Consider the following 20,401-nt stretch of genomic DNA (forward strand, 5'->3'; position numbering starts at 1 on the left):
GATAGTCAAGTTAATTAGGCTCGTTCTAAACAAAATATTTGGTGTATGTAGAATATGCCTTATTCACAGCAGTCTTGGTTTCATTTAGAATAAAACATTCGATTATTTCAGTAATCCGTATCCAAATTTTGCAGATTTTGAAATTTAAGGAAGTTATGCATCCATATAAATGAGGAAAATAATTATTGTTGAAAGAGGATAAAAAAACAGCTAGGTCGCCATGTGGGATTTTGCCGGGTTCAACATATGGACAGCAAGGCTATGGAAATGATATGCGTGTAGCCCTTATTGCATCAGAAATCCTGTGTGTAGTATCAAGACGATTGACACATCGACAATTCAGTAATACTGCATATCAGGGGACCAGTTACCTTCACATTGGGGTTCAAAAAAGGCCAGAGAGAGGCTGAGGACGTTGAAAATACGGTACGGGGACGACTATTTGAAGATGTCTGGAGTCGACGCTGCAAACGTGGAAGAAATCCTGGCCCCCTTGAGGGTGGCGGTCCAAGAGCAAGTATGTGATTATGGCTGTAACTTCTGATCTTTTGGTGTATTTTATTGGTTCATTTAATTGCATAATTCCGTCTTTTGCTTTCGTTAACGAGCATGTGTGTGCGCACGACGCATGTCCATCTAGGGAGGTCGAAGGGCTTCATTGCTGATTGACCGTATGGTTGAACTGAAGTTCCATGTGTATATGGTGTACAGCACGGATGTCCCATCTGTCAATTATCCATTATTTACCTACATTTGTAAAATTTTGCCGCACCATTGAGGTGTCACCTCCATGGTTGTAGTCACATCCCGTTGTTTACACACGAAAGACACTCTTATTATAATGTTGTACATGATTTTGCGCTCCATTTCCCAATTTTCCGTTAGCCCTGAGTATGGCGAGAGTGTCCAGCTTTGGCTACGCCGCCTCCCAACTCCGCGGCGTAGTCAAGCCGGACATTCTCGCCATACTCGCAGGGCTACATTTTCGTTTATAGCTCTGCTTGACAGGGCTGTGTGATACCGGCGTTATACGGTGGGGGGTCGTATAACGCCGGTAACACACAGCCCTGCCACGCAGAGCTACATTTTCGTGTGAGAGAGTTCAACTACAGTAATATTCAACATGCAATGATGACGTCAAGTGCAAACAAATTGCGCGACCGGGTCGGGACCTCCACACCCAATGTCATTTTCACCTTCACTTACATGTAAGTTAACCTTAGCACCATCAATTGATGGAGATACATTTGTCGAAATTTGACATGTGTCATGATCTGAATTCTTGATGCAACTCATCCCTTTTAATGTCTGGCTGTTCAGGCCTAGCAGATGATTCGTCTCTTCATTCTTCACCCAAAGTTCCTCTGTGTATTGCTTTAATTGAGGTAATGTGTACCAACATGGAGCTCTATGGTACCAGGTGTATTCCTGCCAAATCTTGAAATTGAACAGTGTACCACTCGCATTAAAACTTAACCAAACTATTTTGATCTGACAGCTGAGGAATTATATAAAATTTTAAGTTTTCCTAATATCAGTGATTTTTCATCTTGATGTATGTAAAATTTTCTCAAGGCACACAGAATGTGTGTATCATTGAATATCAGGATAATTTAGAGCACAGTGTTCTTGAGCACTAAAACCCTAATCCTTCAAAGTCAGCGGAAATTGCACTGATTTCCAGAGTGCCTAGTAGCTGGCATTCAAGGGTTGTTATCCTGCCAAGTCAATGGAATTCAAAAGTGTCAGTCAAAATAACAGGCAGCCAAGTTTAGTGATACGCGCCATGTTTGGCTGGATTTTGTTAAGAGTCAAACTACCAAGCTCAGCACAAGCACATTACACAGTCTTGTATATGAGACACTGCCATGAAGGGGAAAGTCAGTTCTGTCTTCCTTCATCTTGGCAGGATTGACATGGAACACACCCGGCAGGAAAAGGTTTAATTGTCATGGAATACTTATACCTCTCTTCCTACAAAAACCATGGATTAGATACAGAGTAAATTCTGCCTAGATAGCTTTAAATAAGGAGCGATTGCTTTTTCTGAAATTTTGAAAAACTTGCTTTTCCTGGGCTTTGAACAAACTTCTAAGTTTCTGTAGGACAATCCCAGTAGACCTTGATACAGTAAGTTCAGACTTTTTCAAGAGTCCCCCCCCACCCTTGACTTTCAGCCAAGACAAATGTAACAGGGCAAAGCAAAGCCACTCAGTATTTGATAGTTTATTTACCAATATCATCATGAGTCCAATTCTCCTGCAGTTGTGTTTCCTATTTCCATCATGCATTCTTTATGGCACACATGCATTTGTGAATAAAACTGAGGGCGCAAACCACAGATTTGGTCACCCATGATGACATTGTCCAAAAAATAATTACAGTAGTTATGAAAATCATCATGTAATTTAACAAGAAGAGGTACTTAGCATTCATGTAGATGATAAACTATTTCTTTCATACTCCAGGGCAACCTTGTTCGTAAAATGAAGGAAGAAAAAGCTGCTGAAGTTGACATCAAAAAAGCAGTGGTTGAATTGAAAGCCAGAAGGAAAGCATTGGAAGATAAGGTAGTAATCTCTGTTTTGTTGTTTTTGCAGAGAATTAATAGAAGCCGGTAGAGATGGACTAAGTGAGATTTGTAGTTATCTGTTAAATATTTATAGATGAAAGCCTTAACGTCGATGGGCCTCGGGGACAGATATTTGGACTCTATAACTTTTACAATATTATTTTTGCTTGTCACATGGCTTCTCATTTTGAAGTGTATGGATTGAACTTTGAAGAAATTTTTCACTGACTTGATTTGTGAAAATCGGGAATTTTATTTTGCCGGATAGAGTTAACACAGGGATGCTGCCATTTTCAATTTTAAATGTCCGTAAACAGTAAGTAGTATGTTTCACTAGTACCAAAATCTACACGATGGCCCTCAATTCTCAATTCTTGATTTTGAAAGAGAATTGTTGTAGGTTTGCTTGATAAAAGTTTAAAGCTTTCATTTTCGAGCAGGAAACTACCTTAAACAGGAATATATCTCCTGTGGATATTTGTCAGTATAGAGTATGTGTATTGCAGAAGTCGTACTAGTGACAACAAACAAATCTTTAAGCTGGACATCTGTAGGTTACAGTAGTTCTATTTCAAACTTTTTATCGTAGGAAAATTAGTATTGGGTTTAGAATTACACATCACATATTGAATAAAGAATTCAACATACGCTAGTTTGTTAGAAATAGATGTCAATAATTTCTTATGAAAATGACATCCTTTCTTTTTCCTTTCTTATGGCATTAAGGAACTGGCCTTTCAAGCCAAAGAAGAGAAATTTGATCGGCTGAAAATGGAGGACTTGCTGAAAAGGAGATTTTTTTATGACAACTCTTTTGCAATATATGGAGGTAAAGCAAATGAGTAGATGAATCATACTAGCATTATTGAGCTTGGTGATGGTGAAAGAAATTTGAAAACTATGAGAATTAATCAATCTACCATTGGTATCATTTTATCAACTCATTTGCATACCAGGTGTTAGTAGTGACATTGCATTAGAAAGTTGATATCTTGTAAAGTGCTTTGAAAAGTATTTCTTAGCAAATATACTTTTGCTGAGCAAATGGTTATTTCACTCTTTGAAATGCAAATGAGGTACGGTACTTTATTGTAGGATGTCACCAGCTACTACACACAATGTTTCCTTCCATAAACTTGGTGATGACCGAGTCAAAGTTAGGGAATACTACACACAGTCTAGATATATAACGTCCCGTTTTGGGCAAAAACTCCCATAGGTTTGCAGTTTCTCTTGACTGTTTTTATCAAAATTTGTGTGCATCTCTTTGTCGTTGAATGTAACAGAATTTAGAACAGTTACTTACTTACCTAATCATGTTCTTTAATATCATTTGAACATGAAGGTGTTACTGGCCTGTTTGATTTTGGTCCCATGGGCTGTGCAATGAAAACAAATATACTGAACTTGTGGAGGAAGCACTTTATTATTGAAGAGGGTATGCTGGAAGTAGACTGTGCCATGTTGACTCCAGAACCAGTACTCAGGTGAGAATGAAGAAATAAATCTTCAGTAGTTTCCTACAATCCTTTCACCCACTTCCAGCTATCTTGTGTTTAGTTTTAACTTCCTTAATTTAAAAAAAAATTAGTTAGGGTGATTTAGAGAAATGGTAAAGGAACTGTACTTCTTCAGATCTTTGCCTTCTGACATTGTGAATGCTTTATTACCAGTGTTGCACTAACCTGTTCATCCTCAATACCCAATAAACAGGTCCACTTTCAACTTTGATGAGGAATAGGTTTGGGCTAAACCATGCTGGTGAAAGGGTTAAAGGCAGTGCACTCTGTAAATTGTGTACTGTTCTGTTAAAGTCTGTTCTTTGTACAGAATCTGTATCTGCTAGTAATCATCACACACAAGATATAACCGAAATTCTTCAAAAGTCATGGTAGTTACAGTCTGTTCCATTTCAACTTGTGCCCATCCTGTAATGTCTGTGTCTGTAAACTACAATTTGTATTCTGAAATTGATGCCGGATGTGTCAAGTTTACAAACATGGAAGATTAAAAAATAATGTGTGGAATCGTCCATGTGATTGTAATGCTATCTTGTAATTGTATTTCTGTTCAGAGCTTCTGGACATGTTGAAAGATTTGCTGATTTTATGGTCAAAGATGTGAAGACAGGAGAGTGTTTTAGGGCTGACCATCTTCTTGAAGGTGAGTGCTTTCATTGGGAAGCGGCTTTCAATCATCCATGATCAGTTGTCAGTCAACAAATATCAGCATCAACCAATCTTCAGGCCAATAGCTTGACAGCATAATATGCTGAAGTGTGATAAGACGTCCATTAATTCTTATGTTCATCTCTCTTGTATTATCAATATTTGACCTGTAATTATGCATTAATTTTACTAAATTTTAAGAAAAACAGATGATGACTGCATTATATTATATTTCAAGACCCATCGAATTTTGAAATTCCTATATAATTTCTGAATCAAAAGCTGATATTTGCATTAGAATGAGATGTTACAAAAAGTCTTGCACATCTTACTACGCCACTTTGAAAATGAATGACTTCGTTTTATTCAGCTCACATGGAAAAGCTACTCATGGATAAGAAAATCACGCCAGAGAAGAGGCAGGAGTGCGAACAAGTGATCAGGGAAGCCGATAATTTCAGCCAGGAAGAGTTGGGTCAAAAGTTCAAGCTGTACGATGTCAAGTCCCCAGTTACTGGCAATGACCTCAGTGACCCAATAGAGTTCAATTTGATGTTCAGTACATCGATCGGCCCAGCAGGAAATATTCCAGGGTGAGTAGGTTGAAAATCACAGATATCTCTGCAGAGTGGAAAATCAGGGTGAATTGACCTGCAGGACAAAGGTCATAGGTCAATTTCAGTGTTTTGTCAGTTGTTGGTTAAAAGGCTGTACCTGAAAGATGTGATTTTACATATCTTTTAGGTGAGAATTATTTGCAAAAATTAGCAAGATTTGGAGTGATTACTTTTTGTCATTTTAACCAAGTATCTGATATTTAACATTGATTTGAAAAGAATTGAATTGAGAGAGATGTCCTACGAAAGAAATACAAAACCAGGAACATGATGTCCCTTTCTTTTTGTAACCCATCCAGGTTTTTAAGACCGGAAACGGCACAAGGCATCTTCGTCAATTTCAAGCGACTCCTGGAATTCAACCAAGGGAAGCTTCCCTTTGCCTCCGCACAGATTGGGAATGCATTCCGTAATGAAATCTCCCCGAGATCCGGACTTATAAGAGTAAGGTGGGTAAGCAATATCCTGAATGAAAAGATGGATAGTAATTGAAAGTAAAACTTTTTAAAGTCTTTCATATGTAGTACCTGTAGAGTTTACTGTCTAACTTTTGAGATTTCTAAACTCTCTGAGTCAGTTTAGGAATATTGTGAAATTTCTGTGTGTCCAATATCAATACACATAAATAATGTAGCATTATACAGAGTCAAAGTTAACACAAAAAGTCAGGGATGGGTCAAATACGTTGCAACCTCTTTCAGGGTATCTGATCATAATGATTTATGTGCAAATATCCCCGTTTGCACAGGAGTAAATATTATTATTACCACAGTCTAAACCCTTTTTTGCCAGACAGTATCATTTGCCCATCTGCAAAGTCGGTAAAAAGCAGTATTGAGCCAAAACCTAGAGTATTTCATCCACTTGGCTTGGTTTGTTATAGCGGCTTTAGTCTGTGAAAATCATGTGTACAGTATCCATGTTTTCAGGAGCCTTCAAATGTTCATTTCTTTTGTTAAAATGCATCAAATGGGACATGTTGTGTTTTGCTAGTTTTAACCAACTTGACCTGATGGTGAAAAATGAACTTGGCAATATAAGGGTTAAATGAGTTGCCGACTGATATTTTTGACAAATGTGTATGTAATACTGAAAAGTATAAATTTTTATATTACGATCAGCTACCAAAGCCATTAATATAATTTGCCATATAACTTCATGCTCCTGAAAACATTCCCCTAGTCTACTGGTTTTACACCAATCTGAACGATGGGTATGCACAGTCAATTGGTACTATCTTTATGTATGTCCTGGGGAGTCACTTAACTGTTGATTAATGTTCCTATACCTAGGGAGTTTGCAATGGCAGAAATTGAACATTTTGTAGATCCCAATGAAAAGAACCATCCAAAGTTTAGTGATGTTGCAGACGTCAAAGTTAGTTTGTACTCATCCCGTGGACAGATGGCAGGTGAAGGAGCAAAGGAAATGACACTAGGAGAGGCTGTTTCACAGGTGAGGTTGGATTCAAGTTCATTACCACTGTTTGTGTCAGTATCAGCTTTTGTTTGTAACTTTTTGGGGTTATCTGTATAAAGGGGATAGATGTTTGGAAAATCTCAGCTTATTTGCCTTTCTGTGGTGGATGGGGCACACTCACACTCAGAGTACTCTGATTAACTTTGGCAGCTCTGACACAGAATGCATCTCACAGATTTTAAGTGATCAGATGTGAGAAGTCTTGAGATCTATCCATTTTCTGCAAATGGGCAATCTATGATGAATAATTTTATAGAAACAGAAAGAATAGAACAGCATGTGCTGATTCCTTGTACTATCTTGTTATATAAAATCGTCCAACCAAGTGTGCGCAATTTTAACTGGTTAGGTCTTTTTAACCCTTTGCAGTCCAGAGCGCCCTCAAACGCCCTATGGGGGTGCGGCCAAAGCGCCCGAAAGCGCCCGAACATTCCAGACTTCCGGGTCGATTTGAAAATGCGGGAAACGTAACGGTTTTCCGTGATGAACGTATCATCATTTTCTGATGACGTACTAAGCACATGTTAGGCTACATTTTCCCGCTCATAAATATACAGGTTGCCATTAAAAGTTTTTGCACAAAATCGATCGATGTTTTCTCAGACGCGTCGCTAAGTTTGAATTTTAAATTTTTGTTTACGTCCTGCCGTAGCGTCAACCCTCACTGAAAAATCGCGGATGTCGGTCGCTCGAATACCTAAATCATGAGAATTTTCCTTGACAATGACGAAAAGGAGGAATTTGAAGGCTTTTCAGACGTAGACACAGTGAGTGACATAGACGTTGGCGAGATCGATGCAGCGCTACGGCAAATACTCCAGTTTTAGGACTTCAAACTGTAACCGGAAGCGCCCGATATCTTGCGTGAGATCCATCGTCGTCCCATGGTATAAAATTTCGATCTTCCGAATTTTCTGGTCGCTGAATCTGGCCCTTAGCATCGTTTAGGTGTCGGAGCTCATCCGTTTTCAAAACGTAGAAACAGTGAGTGACATTGACGTAGGTGAGATCGATGCAGCGCTACGGCAAGTACATGCTGCATGCAAACTATAACCGGAAGCGCCCGATAAATAGTGTGAGATCTCACAGGGTCGCCTCGTGGTACAAAATTTCGATCTTCTGAATTTTCTGGTCGCTGAATCTGTTTCTTATCATAGTTTAGGCATCGGAGCTCAGCTGTTAGATTATTTTTTCTGTTAATTCCGCCACCTTTCCGTCAACAAGTTGTTGATGAAATCAACCACTACGCGACTCTGTGTCGATGGCCCGGCGCCGACGTAAACCAGTACTGGTATGAGACGAAGGTTGATGAAATGCGGGCATTCATAGCAAAATATTTGATCGAAATTCACACCATGCCAGATGTAAATGACTACTGGTCAACAGAGGACACATTACAAGTACCGGGGATCGCAAAAGTAATGCCAAAAACCGATATCAGAAGTATTTTCATGTCAATGATAATGAACTCGATGTGCCCGCCGGTGACCTCAACCGTGCATGATCGTACGTTCAAAGTTCGACCTCATCTTGACCTCAGACGTTCAATTTTCTTTTCCCGCAAATTACGGTCATTTTGCCAGCTGTCGATTGATTAGGCTATAATAAAATTCAAAGGCCATATGATGCAGTACATGCAAGCCAAGCCAGTCAAGTAGTATTTCAAAGTTTAGATGCTTACTTGTCCCCTTAGCGGATACTGTCTGAGCTTCGATCCCCAGAATTTATTGGAAAGAAAGGCGGACGTACACGGTACAGGCGCCAAAAAGAGAACTATCGTACCCTCATTTTTTTGAATTAAAGACACTTTATAAATAAATACTTTTTTTTGTTGTAAATTTGATAATTTTGTGTTCGATATTACTTTTACTTTATAATACGTTTAAAAATGATGCAAACATTTCCTCAATGTGCCATGAAATTTGCACAAGCTGGTTGATGATATATAATAATATGTACGGCAAATTCTCGTCTCTATGATGCTACAACAATTGCAAAATTAGAAAAACATTGATTTTCAAAATAACATCATGTAAAAAAAAGAAGAAACACTCAATTATGTGTTTTGTTTATTTTTATTTCATCTGGGACTTCTTACCTGAAAAGGAAAGTGTAAAACTGCGCAATAAATCAGCTGCCAGCTTCATTTGATGAGGAAAAGTGTCAAGAAATTTTCTTGAATTCCCCATAAGCAATATATCATTGGAAAGGAAATTTTATAAGCTTTAAAATAATTTCAGGTTGCTGTAGTCAGTTTTGAGCCACTTTTTTACAAATTTGGAATAAACAATACACTGTTAATGATTACAGAATATTTTAATTTTTGAGTGGGGAGTTCTGGTCTCCACTGTACATTGTTATGCAAATGAGCTGGGCTGCAAAGGTGTTAAACTTCAACTATCAGTAAATTGATGATTTTGTTCTGTGATCTGAACGTTTGTATACGATTCTTTTAGTTGACTTTTTGCGGAGAAATCAAAATGCACCATGAAGAAAGAGAGAGCAGATATTAAGACCCGTTTTCTTGTATACAGAATTATTGTCTTCCAGTGGTTAATGCCACTGAAATCTTTAAATGGTTAACTTAAAAGATGTCAACTTTTATTTGCAGGGCATAATTGCCAACAATGTTCTAGGATACTTCATGGGGCGTATTTATCTATTCTGCATGAAAATTGGAGTTAGACATGAAAAGTTTAGATTCCGTCAGCATCTGGAAAATGAGATGGCTCACTATGCTTGTGATTGCTGGGACGCTGAATGCAAGACATCATATGTGAGTAGAAATCTTTCTGATCTATCGTCATGTGAATCTGCCTGACTGGTTGTCACATGGGAAGTATGAAATGAATCACAATGTGTGATTAGCCGTTACATGAGAAATTTCAGATTCCATGCTGTCTGATGGGCTCCCATATGGGAATCTCTGAAGCCATTACATTTGGGGAAATACTGCATTCAAATTTCAATGAGTGTGTGGTCAAAGTGGTACAGAACATTGCATCAGATTAGTTTCATAGAAACTTTCACATGTTGATAAAATTTGGTACAAAACGAGAGCCATTTCCTAGATAATTATACAAAATCAATATCCATGTCTATATACATACAGTTCAATGACAAATACAGTGAAAATGATGTATGTTGTCACTAACATGTACTGATGGATGTTGCATATTATTCAAATCTCAGTACTGTGAAGTCTTGCAGGGACTTTGTAGTTGTGTTGGTCAATTCTCCAAAGTTTTCGTTTACTGCAGGGTTGGATAGAGTGTGTTGGATGTGCAGATCGTTCATGTTATGATCTCAAGCAGCATACCAAGTCTACCAAAGTACCACTTGTAGCAGAGAAGAGACTTCCAGAACCTATATCCTTTCCAGTTGTCATTTGTGTTTCCTTATTCTATTTCATGTAATATTTTCAGTGCAGTTGAACCACCTCATCCCCCATTTCAAAGTGTAAAGGGTCAACTATTCCACAGAAAGCAATAGGGTTGTACCATAATTTGATAGTGAAGGGGGTTTCTCCATAGACAAACCATAGAAATAAATACCACTTGAGAGAAAGAGGATTAATTCAGATTTCAAAGCCTAGTACCTATCTGTGTTCTCTGACCTGGTTTTCATTCGTCAGGATTTGACTTAATCTTCAGGCTGTTAAGAAGCATCAGTAAGTGTTTTCTTTACAAATCAAACAGCAAGAAAGTAGACATACTCAGCTTTCAGAAACTTTAGATCATTTCATTGATGTCAAAAATACTGTTTCCAGATAACACGTTTAAATTGCAGCCTTACGCACAGATGATATCATTGACTCATATGATATCAATCTTTTCATCAATGAGGCTAGATTGAAACTTTACTCTACTCAGCTCACAGGTTTGTGTAACTTTGTGAGCAGGAGAGCAAAGGACATGAAAAATATCAAGTAAGATCTGACTTTCATGGTAACAATAGAATTAACATGACCAATTAAAGGGACATTAGCTGTAACTTTTGACTAAATTTTCACTACTCTGTTTCAATGTATCAACTACAGAATTTTACTATAATCCGATCATCATGACCAATGCCCGGTATCCTGCTTGCCAACACGGCCTGTATATGTGAAATGGACCATGTTATTGTTGATAAATGTATTCTGGTCTGGACCTGCAGATTATACTCATATAGGGTATATTTATGAGCTAAATATTAGGAATTTCTCCATGGTTCAGGGATTCAAACCAGAAACTGCAGATGATACACAGAACAAACAAAATTTAAAAAATGACCAAAGTTACAGCTAATGGATCTTTAAGAGAGTTAGACCCACATAATTTTTTCACCAGGTCGTGTAAGATAGGTAGCATGTTGTTACAGTATGTTTTTTCACAATCTATGTGGTATAGTTTCCTTAGTTTGCACACAAAGTAGTTGAGGTCGTCGAGGCACAACCACAGAAGAACATCATAGGGAAGGAATTCAAGAAGGACGCCAAGGCCATCATGGAATTCCTCTCCAATTTTAATGAATGTGATGTGCAAGAGTTAGAATCTGCATTGAATGCAAATGGGTGAGATCATTTTGCTGATTTTGTTCCATACACCAATTGTGGTATCAGCACTACTGTGTGGAGTTCTCTTCACTGGAAATAGAAAACCAGTTTAGGAATCTGTTTTGTCAGAAACTGTCGATAATTTTAGCTGACGTAATTCCTTCATTTCGGTCGAGACCCATCCCTTCCCCTCAAAACTAAAGTATGCAACATGGAAAAATCAATGAAGTCAGTATGATGCCTTAACTTACCTACACCTATGCCTGTGCAGGCTGATCTCGTATACTGTACTATATTGTACATGTCCACATAGGAAAATACCATAACTACGTATTACTCAACTTCAACGAAAAATCTTTCAAGGGGATGGAACATTTTAATACATTTCTTATGAAGGAAAATTTTTACACATTTCAAGTTTCCAACGACATGGTGTGGCATATATGTCTTGATTTTACTTTGCCAGTAGTGGCCAGCATTATTACCATCGCTATCATGAAGTTTTGATCACAACACTCTGTACACAATAGAAAAGTGAACGTAACATGTGCTGTGAAATCCAAAGGATGTGTATTCTCGTGCTTCAGCTGCTACAAATGCCATTTTTGGATACACTTAAATCATCACAGATGTTATTGATGTGTCAATGATGTCATTGATATCATGATTGTATGGATGATGTCATCATTGTTGTTGATATTACATGATGTCATAGTCACATGACTTGATGGAAAAAATGTGTTGATCATCACAAATCATTGATATGATATGCCTTTATCGTCACAGATGATGTCATCATTGATATGATATCAATCTCCTCACTACAAGGCTATAACAATCACTTTTCTCTGCTAATCTTGGTAGAAATATTTGACTATCAGGCAGCAGAGCAAATTGACAGTTTAGTTACCACATCCAACTGTAAATTGTTAATTGGAATTCTGGAATATTCCATGACAAAACATTGTTCTAAAGCTTAGAAAAAAATTCATGGCAGTTAAGTTGCTCTGATTTTGATCAATAAATGCAACTTTACATCATTTGATCAACTCTAAATTGACAGTTTAGTTCCCACATCTCTCCCACAACTCTGGAAATCTAAATTATAATAAGTTGTTCTATAGAACATTTCAGTCAGCAATTTGATCATAATTTCAGGCAACATCAAGATGTGGTTGTTTCTGAACAGCATCTTATCTACTTAGATGTACAGGTTAATGACTAATTGATCATGTTTCTATGGACACACAGGGAGATGAGTTACAAAATTGACGGCAAGTCAGTTTCAATCAAACCTGACATGGTGAATATCAAGAGATATGACAAGAAAATACATGGTAAGGTAGACTTTGATCCCATTAAAATAGAACTTTCTGAATTTAGTCTTGTCAAGAACAAATGTACTTGTGTCTTTCCTATCTGGAAAAAGTGAGAACAGCAAATGTTCTTTGCTTGATTTTGTCAGTGTATGCTTTCTATACCGGTTGGATGCTAGCTGTAGTCTGCTCCTGAAATGTTCTTGTAAACACATTGCGTGAGTCATTTTATAGGACACTTGTTTTATTTGAAAAACAATATGATGTGAGGAATTTGTGAAATGATATATGAAGTTTTGACTGATGATTCCTGTGCTCTTTACCACTCCAAAGCGGGAGAGTTTTCAAGTCTTTACATCCTTTCCCTATCTCTTCCCTGAAGAAATTAAAGTGATGGAGTCTATTTACAAATTTACCTTTTTTTATTCTGCAGTTGAAGAAATCACGCCGTCAGTCATAGAGCCGTCGTTTGGAATCGGTCGTTTGATGTATTCTGTCTTGGAACACAACTATGCAGTGAGGGAAGGTGATGACCAAAGAGGGGTAAGCGTTTAGGTTATGTGGATTTCAATGTGTGGGACCCCTCAGCTTAATGTAAGTGTGCATGTGTAGGCACTTAACTTAAAGGTCTGTGAAATGCCATGTAGCAAAATGACAGAAATACAGTTGATGGTCTACAAGACAGTTACGTTCATTTCTTTTTTCGTTTAGCGCGTGATTATGAAATATGGAAAAGAAAAATGCAATGTGGGCGTGTCCCCCGAGCCTCTCCAGTCGACTTTTTTCGGCTTTCCAAAGTTTGCCCGACGCCGTATCTCATAACGGGAAGTAAAGTATTTCACACCTCCGTAAGCTCCCCACGGGGGGTAACTTCTAGGGTTTCGGCTTACATGATCAGGACAGTGTCCTCCTTCACTATGGGAAGACGTTGTTCTTTTGGTGGCTGTGACAGCGGCAAGAACATGAACGGCTCAACTGTAATCTTTCAAGTTCCCGTCGTGTTGTAATGTGCTTGTCTCTTCTGGTTCGTACGATCGGCCACAGTCCCTCGGCTGAGCCTGCCTCGCTACTCGCTACACAAAAGGTGGGACCGCAATGCAAGTCAACTGCATGAACACCAACACTGAACGTTGTGACTGCCATTAATTAATTAAAATGCACTAGTCTACAACAACGGGACCGCAATGCAAATCCACAGTAACTTAAAACGTAAATGGGACCGTGATTAAAATGCACACGGAAGGTTGGGGACCGTGATGCAAATCAGTTTCATGAACAGCTACACTGAACGTTGAGACTTCCATTAAAACGAACAACAACACGGAACGTAGAGATCGCGATACAATCATGGAGGTAGAGCCCGGGAGGTAGAGTCCTCCATGATACAAATCGACAGCAACACGGAACGCGTCGTTGGGACGGCGATTCAATTGAAGAACAACGGGTAAAATACCGGACCACGAGGACCGCGATGGCCAACCATGATCCTCGCTGTGGGCGTGACCTGAGTGTCGCAAAATGACCCCATGAAAGCCGCGCATAGAAATATAAAAAAATTAACACTTGCGCGTACTTTTAGGTTGCAATTCTGTTGCGAGTGTAATAGTATTGACCCCTGGCAGATATTCTGTCACACGAACGGGACCATTTCACCAGACCTTTAACACAACTATGCAGTGAGGGAAGGTGATGACCAAAGAGGGGTAAGCGTTTAAGTTATGTGGATTTCAATGTGTGGGCCCCTCAGCTTAATGTAAGTGTGCATGTGTCGGCCACTTAACTTAACACAACTATGCAGTGAGGGAAGGTGATGACCAAAGAGGGGTAAGCGTTTAGGTCATGTGGATTTCAATGTGTGGGACCCCTCAGCTTAATGTAAGTGTGCAGGTGTAGGCCACTTAACTTAAACACAACTATGCAGTGAGGGAAGGTGATGACCAAAGAGGGGTAAGCGTTTAGGTTATGTGGATTTCAATGTGTGGGACCCCTCAGCTTAATGTAAGTGTGCATGTGTAGGCCACTTAACTTAACACAACTATGCAGTGAGGGAAGGTGATGACCAAAGAGGGGTAAGCGGTTAGGTTATGTGAATTTCAATGTGTGGGACCCCTCAGCTTAATGTAAGTGTGCATGTGTAGGCCACTTAACTTAACACAACTATGCAGTGAGGGAAGGTGATGACCAAAGAGGGGTAAGCGTTTAAGTTATGTGGATTTCAATGTGTGGGACCTCTCAGCTTATTGTAAGTGTGCATGTGTAGGCCACTTAACTTAACACAACTATGCAGTGAGGGAAGGTGATGACCAAAGAGGGTAAGCGTTTAGGTTATGTGGATTTAATGTGTGGGACCCTTCAGCTGAATGTAAGTGTGCATGTGTAGGCCACTTAACTTAACACAACTATGTAGTGAGGGAAGGTGATGACCAAAGAGGGGTAAGCGTTTAAGTTATGTGGATTTCAATGTGTGGGACCCCTCAGCTTAATGTAAGTGTGCAGGTGTAGGCCACTTAACTTAACACAACTATGCAGTGAGGGAAGGTGATGACCAAAGAGGGGTAAGCGTTTAGGTTATGTGGATTTCAATGTGTGGGACCCCTCAGCTTAATGTAAGTGTGCGTGTGTAGGCCACTTAACTTAACACAACTATGCAGTGAGGGAAGGTGATGACCAAAGAGGGGTAAGCGTTTAAGTTATGTGGATTTCAATGTGTGGGACCCCTCAGCTTAATGTAAGTGTGCATGTGTAGGCCACTTAACTTAACACAACTATGTAGTGAGGGAAGGTGATGACCAAAGAGGGGTAAGCGTTTAGGTTATGTAGATTTCAATGGTGGGACCCCTTAGCTTATTGTAAGTTTGCATGTGTAGGCCACTTAACTTAACACAACTATGCAGTGAGGAAAGGTGATGACCAAAGATGAGTGTTAGGGTATGTGGATTTCAACGCATGGGACCCCTCAGCTTTTAACCTAAGTTTGCATGTGTAGGCCACTTAACAACACAGGTTTGGATGCATGGAACCTGGCACAACTCAACTGAACCTATCTGATTCATTATCCAATCAACTTAACATTGGTGCTATTTTAAGGACCCTTCAACTGACATTAGATTTTGATGCATGGACCTATATATTAACTTGGTTGTGATTCCCAGATTTCTATACAGGACCCTTTATGTTACTCAATTGTTGATAAATTAGCACCCCCAGAGTGGCTTTATTGTGTTTTGATTATGTATTGCAACAAATGAACTCATGAACTCGTAACCCCCTGTTGGTCAACAACAGGAAACTCCGGTCATACCCTTGCATGACAATACATGAAGAATAGAAAGATCGATTTGACTTGTACAATCAAATAAAAGAAAATGCAGGGTGACTAATCTTGTTCAGAGTGGCACCTTCATTACCAATAACTTCAACAAAACCAACATCTATTCATTTGCAAGTAGTGTTTGTGTGCAGTATTTGTACTCTTTCGATATCTGTGTTAAATACAGGACTTGAGTCCAATGAATATTCACCATTGATAATGACTCATTATAAGTTGATTTGTACATTCAACAAATCCACATTACAGAGTGGCAAAGAAAGAGTTTGACAAGATACTCCCGCATGTAGAGTAATTGCTAGATTAGGTTGGGTACTTCGTACCTAAATCATAAACTTTATGCAGTTGGCAGCAACATTTTATAGTCCAGAACAATAAAATAGACGCATGATGTCTGGAAACAAGCAAATCTCAATTATCTGTCCTTGCCCGCTCTGTAATACACTTTGCACAAATAAATGCATACATTTAGGAAATAAAGCATTATATGGTCAATATTGTCTGCTAAAAAGAAAGACAGGCATGGCTAACAATGGAGATGTATTGTCTTTCAGTATTTCAAGCTTCCAGCTGAGATCTCGCCTCTCAAATGTTCAATTCTACCTTTGAGTAACAATGAACAATTCAGGCCATTTGTACAGAAGCTAGGTAAGTTGATTATTTTCTTACACTTTGCAGTGCTTCTAGTGTCTGTCCCCTTGTACAACCAATATGATAATTGATGGTAAACCCAAGTTCCAGCAAAGAGAAACGGCTAAGGTTGTTGTTACTCTCAAAGTTACCTAGCAATTGACATCACTGAGCAAAGTTAGTACCTCTGTCAGCAGACCCTGTATACCAATAGAGATGTCTTTCTTTCAGTATTTCAAACTTCCAGCTGAGATCTCACCTTTAACCCTTCACCACCATGGTTTGTCCCAAATCCATTGTTTTCTATGGTAAAGTTGGACCTGTACACAGGGAACTGGGGGTGAAAGGGTTAAAGTGTTCATTTCTTTCATTGAGCGAGAGTAGCCTTGACCACACGGAATATATTATTCTAGTAATGATCATGTAGTTTGTACCTGGTGATACTTATAGTAATCACACACGAATATCAATACATTCCCAGCTGTTATGGTGAGTGCACCAGAACTAGTATACAATAGTCTCATAGCTACTAAAAGTTGACTGGTCTTCAAGTTGAAATCTTAATTCAGCAAGTTTGTTTGCTTCTTAGTAAATTTGAGAATGACAGTAGAATAATTAAATTATTTAAAGTATTGGTATGATATATGAATACTTAGTCGAATGGCCGTAACAATAATTTCTGCTTGTTCTTCTTTACAGCGTCTGAAATGTCTAAAGCAGGAGTCTCCCACAGGGTTGATGACAGTTCAGGATCTATTGGCCGTCGCTATGCAAGAACTGATGAAATAGCCATACCATTTGGTGTGACCATAGACTTTGACAGTCTGAAAGAACCAAACACAGCTACACTTCGAGAAAGGGACAGTATGGATCAGATACGGGCTCCAGTGAGTAGCTGTGACAATTGAACTTGGTTTTGGTCTTATGATCTTTCCGGCTGTGGTGATTGTCTTTGTTAAGACATCAGTCTGTAGAAACCACAATTTAATAAAGATGCCGTGATTGAAAAATTTGGAAGAAAGCAAAAAAGTAAATTGAGAACTCAAATTTGGATTTTTTCCTGTTTGTGCAAAAGTACGTTGAAACTTCATGGTTTGCTTTGCCTACTACATGGCAATACATAAACAGTGTTTAGCTGCAGCTGATAGATTAAACGACATGAGCTAACACTAATCTTGCTACCATTTCTACCTTTCTGTGTTGTAATAGTCATGTGACAAGCAAAGGTAACTTGTTAGATGAGGGTGGAAATGTCGTAAAGTTAACTAACTTTTCACAAAAAAGTAATGTGGTAAATTGTAGAAAAAGTTTGTAGTAAATATCATGGCAAATTGATTCATACTTCTTTAATACATGTAATATACTTACTATCAAATGTATACCGAACAGTTGAAAAATGTGATAACCACTTTATTTGTCCCTTGCAGCTATCCGAGTTACCAGGTGTGGTCAGTGACTTGGCCACAGGACGGATCACATGGGAGGAAGTGACGAATAAATATCCACGTTTTGAAGGACAGGAGTCTGTGACCAAGTCTTAGAGCTATTGCTCATCTCCACAATCTTCATCTATTCTTGAACATTTATGAACGCAGTAGACCAGATAAACTTTGTCAAGATACCATACGTTGAGGGGGTTGGGAGAGACATCTGTGTCACTATGACAAATTTTCTTCTAAAGTGTCAATCAAAATTAAGATTCTTTTCCATCAGTGTAACTCCGGTGACATCATTGAAACAGTGATGGGCTGCAGTTTAACAGAAACAAGGACTGTAATATTTGATGCAACCGTAAACCTCATTTTCTGCTGACATTTGCCATGCTACCATTGTCTATCTCCACCAGTGTATGTATCTTGTCACCTGTCCCCATGGAATATTCCTGCATTGACTAGCAAAATTTGGCACTACTCTACTTCTCTGTTTAGAAAAGGAACACCACACAGGCTGATAGGGATATAAGGCTTACATGGGATACAGTGCAGGTTGTTCGGTGTGCCTGTGCTTAACTTCCTTGTTCACAAACAATTATTTTACCCACAAGCCATTAGGGGTTTCTACTCAGAGTCAGTATTACAGAAAGTCTTGATCACATGCAGTAAACTAGACAATACCCTGGTAAGAAATGACCATCACTTTTTAACTGACCATGCCTGAATGAGAGAGTATGTCTATAAATTTCATAATGTTATGATTGACCCTTTTCCATTCTGAGTAATTTCAGTAGCTGCAAGCTTGATGAATATCACTATGTAACTATGAACTGCTAGAAATAAAATCTTTTTAAGATTATAAAACTGAAGACATTGGTCTCTGAGTGCTTTTGTTGTAAAGATTTGTCTCCTTTGTTTAACGCTGAAGTCAGCTTCATTGAAAGTTGGATATTCTTGATCCAAAATATTGGCATGCTGAGATTATTGGACATGTTGTTTCTGTATTTGATGCCTAGTAAAAGACATTTTCAAGATGGAAACTGAAAATTTTGGTCGAAGGAGGTGTCACTTATTTGGATGGTATTGTACCAAAATCTGTGATTGCCAGACTTTGGAGAAACAGAACCATATGCATCAAGACATTCCACAATTTTACAAACACATGAAAATAAGTCTACATATTTTATAATTACACATCCTGTATTACTCCGGTTCATTTCTTGAATTCAAAAAATTTAGAAAATCTAAGGCGTTGCATTTAAAGTTTTTACACGTTAACTTTGCTCATTTTGATGGCCATTTTACTACCTTTTTGTTATTTTTGTTTTGTATGTCAATTGCAAGTTATTGTTCTCCTCCCCAAAAAAACGTTGAAACATATTTTACTTTTTATTTTGTTAACAGTTTGTGTGTAAAATGCACGTATCATTTACATTTGAATTCCAGTCCAGACCAGAATGCATTCGTCAACGACAGTAGTGCACGTCCAGGCTGAGTTGACAAGGTGAACACCATGTATCCCAGCATGCTTTGGGGAGTAGAACAAATAACTAGTTGACAATAAAAGATCAAAACAAAAAGGAAAAAAAATCAAAGTTACAGCTACTTGCCATTTATACTGCAAATGTAACCAAAAATACATGCATGCAATGAACTCTAGGGAGAAAAATACATGTGTAGCCTTTTGAAACTGAGTACCTCCACTTTTGAATGCAGGTGAAGTAAAAACTTTAAATTATCTTTCAAAATGAGCAATCCGACACTGCACAAGTTGATATTATGACAGTGGTACAATTGCTTTCTTAGTGGTGTTCAATGTCAATTTGCCCATTTTCACCCTTTCACTGCCGTGGTTTGAACCAATCTCCATTGTTTTCATGTCTAGAGAGGGAAACAGGTGAAAGGCTAAAAAACCAAAAGGATTTATGCTGTTGTGACTATAGAGGGCGCTATCAACCTCCCTGCTTTAACAGTCTTGTTTCTAGCTTCAAAAAAAAGAAAGTCTTGTTTCTAGCTAAAAAAAAAAGGTCTTGTTTCTAGCTCTTTCAACCTTTGACATTACTTAAAATGAAAAGTTTATGAAAGCAGGGATCGAAGTGTAATTTCCCTATTCAATCACAGTGAGCAGTAAGCTTAATTTCCCTATTCAATCACAGTGAGCTATCTATGAAAGGTGGGCAGTGAAGAAGCAATGTACAACTGTGGACTTGTCCGGGGGACTTTTGTATGCACTCTTTGTGCAAGAGTTGTAATTATAGTTGTGCCAAGATATTACTGCTGTAAAAAATACAAGAGTTAAGTTCATTGTGTCTTCTGCTTCC

At 38.5% G+C, this 20,401-nt stretch overlaps 1 protein-coding gene across 1 annotated transcript; it reads left to right on the forward strand.

Moving 5' to 3' along the window:
* Window positions 1-232: 232 nt before the first annotated feature.
* Window positions 233-18,949, forward strand: LOC139128259 (glycine--tRNA ligase-like). Its single transcript, XM_070694070.1, has 16 exons — window positions 233-517; window positions 2,469-2,570; window positions 3,299-3,401; window positions 3,918-4,059; window positions 4,647-4,735; window positions 5,111-5,333; window positions 5,657-5,806; window positions 6,650-6,812; window positions 9,448-9,612; window positions 10,097-10,204; window positions 11,246-11,391; window positions 12,625-12,710; window positions 13,123-13,232; window positions 16,572-16,665; window positions 17,347-17,534; window positions 18,075-18,949. The coding sequence occupies exons 1-16, from the start codon at window positions 449-451 to the stop codon at window positions 18,186-18,188; spliced, it is 2,052 nt and encodes a 683-aa protein (XP_070550171.1). The 5' UTR covers window positions 233-448; the 3' UTR covers window positions 18,189-18,949.
* Window positions 18,950-20,401: the final 1,452 nt, after the last annotated feature.

Source organism: Ptychodera flava, unplaced genomic scaffold (assembly GCF_041260155.1).
Source record: "Ptychodera flava strain L36383 unplaced genomic scaffold, AS_Pfla_20210202 Scaffold_46__1_contigs__length_1169225_pilon, whole genome shotgun sequence".
Taxonomy (NCBI): Eukaryota; Metazoa; Hemichordata; class Enteropneusta; family Ptychoderidae; genus Ptychodera; species Ptychodera flava.

Bases quoted from the DNA above. Each gene is read 5' to 3' on its own strand.
- LOC139128259 (XM_070694070.1), top strand. From the start codon at position 449: ATGTCTGGAGTCGACGCTGCAAACGTGGAAGAAATCCTGGCCCCCTTG. The intron at 10,205-11,245 runs ATATCCTTTCCA...TAGTTTGCACAC, and splicing joins AGAAGAGACTTCCAGAACCT to AAAGTAGTTGAGGTCGTCGA. The intron at 13,233-16,571 runs GTAAGCGTTTAG...ATTGTCTTTCAG, and splicing joins AAGGTGATGACCAAAGAGGG to TATTTCAAGCTTCCAGCTGA.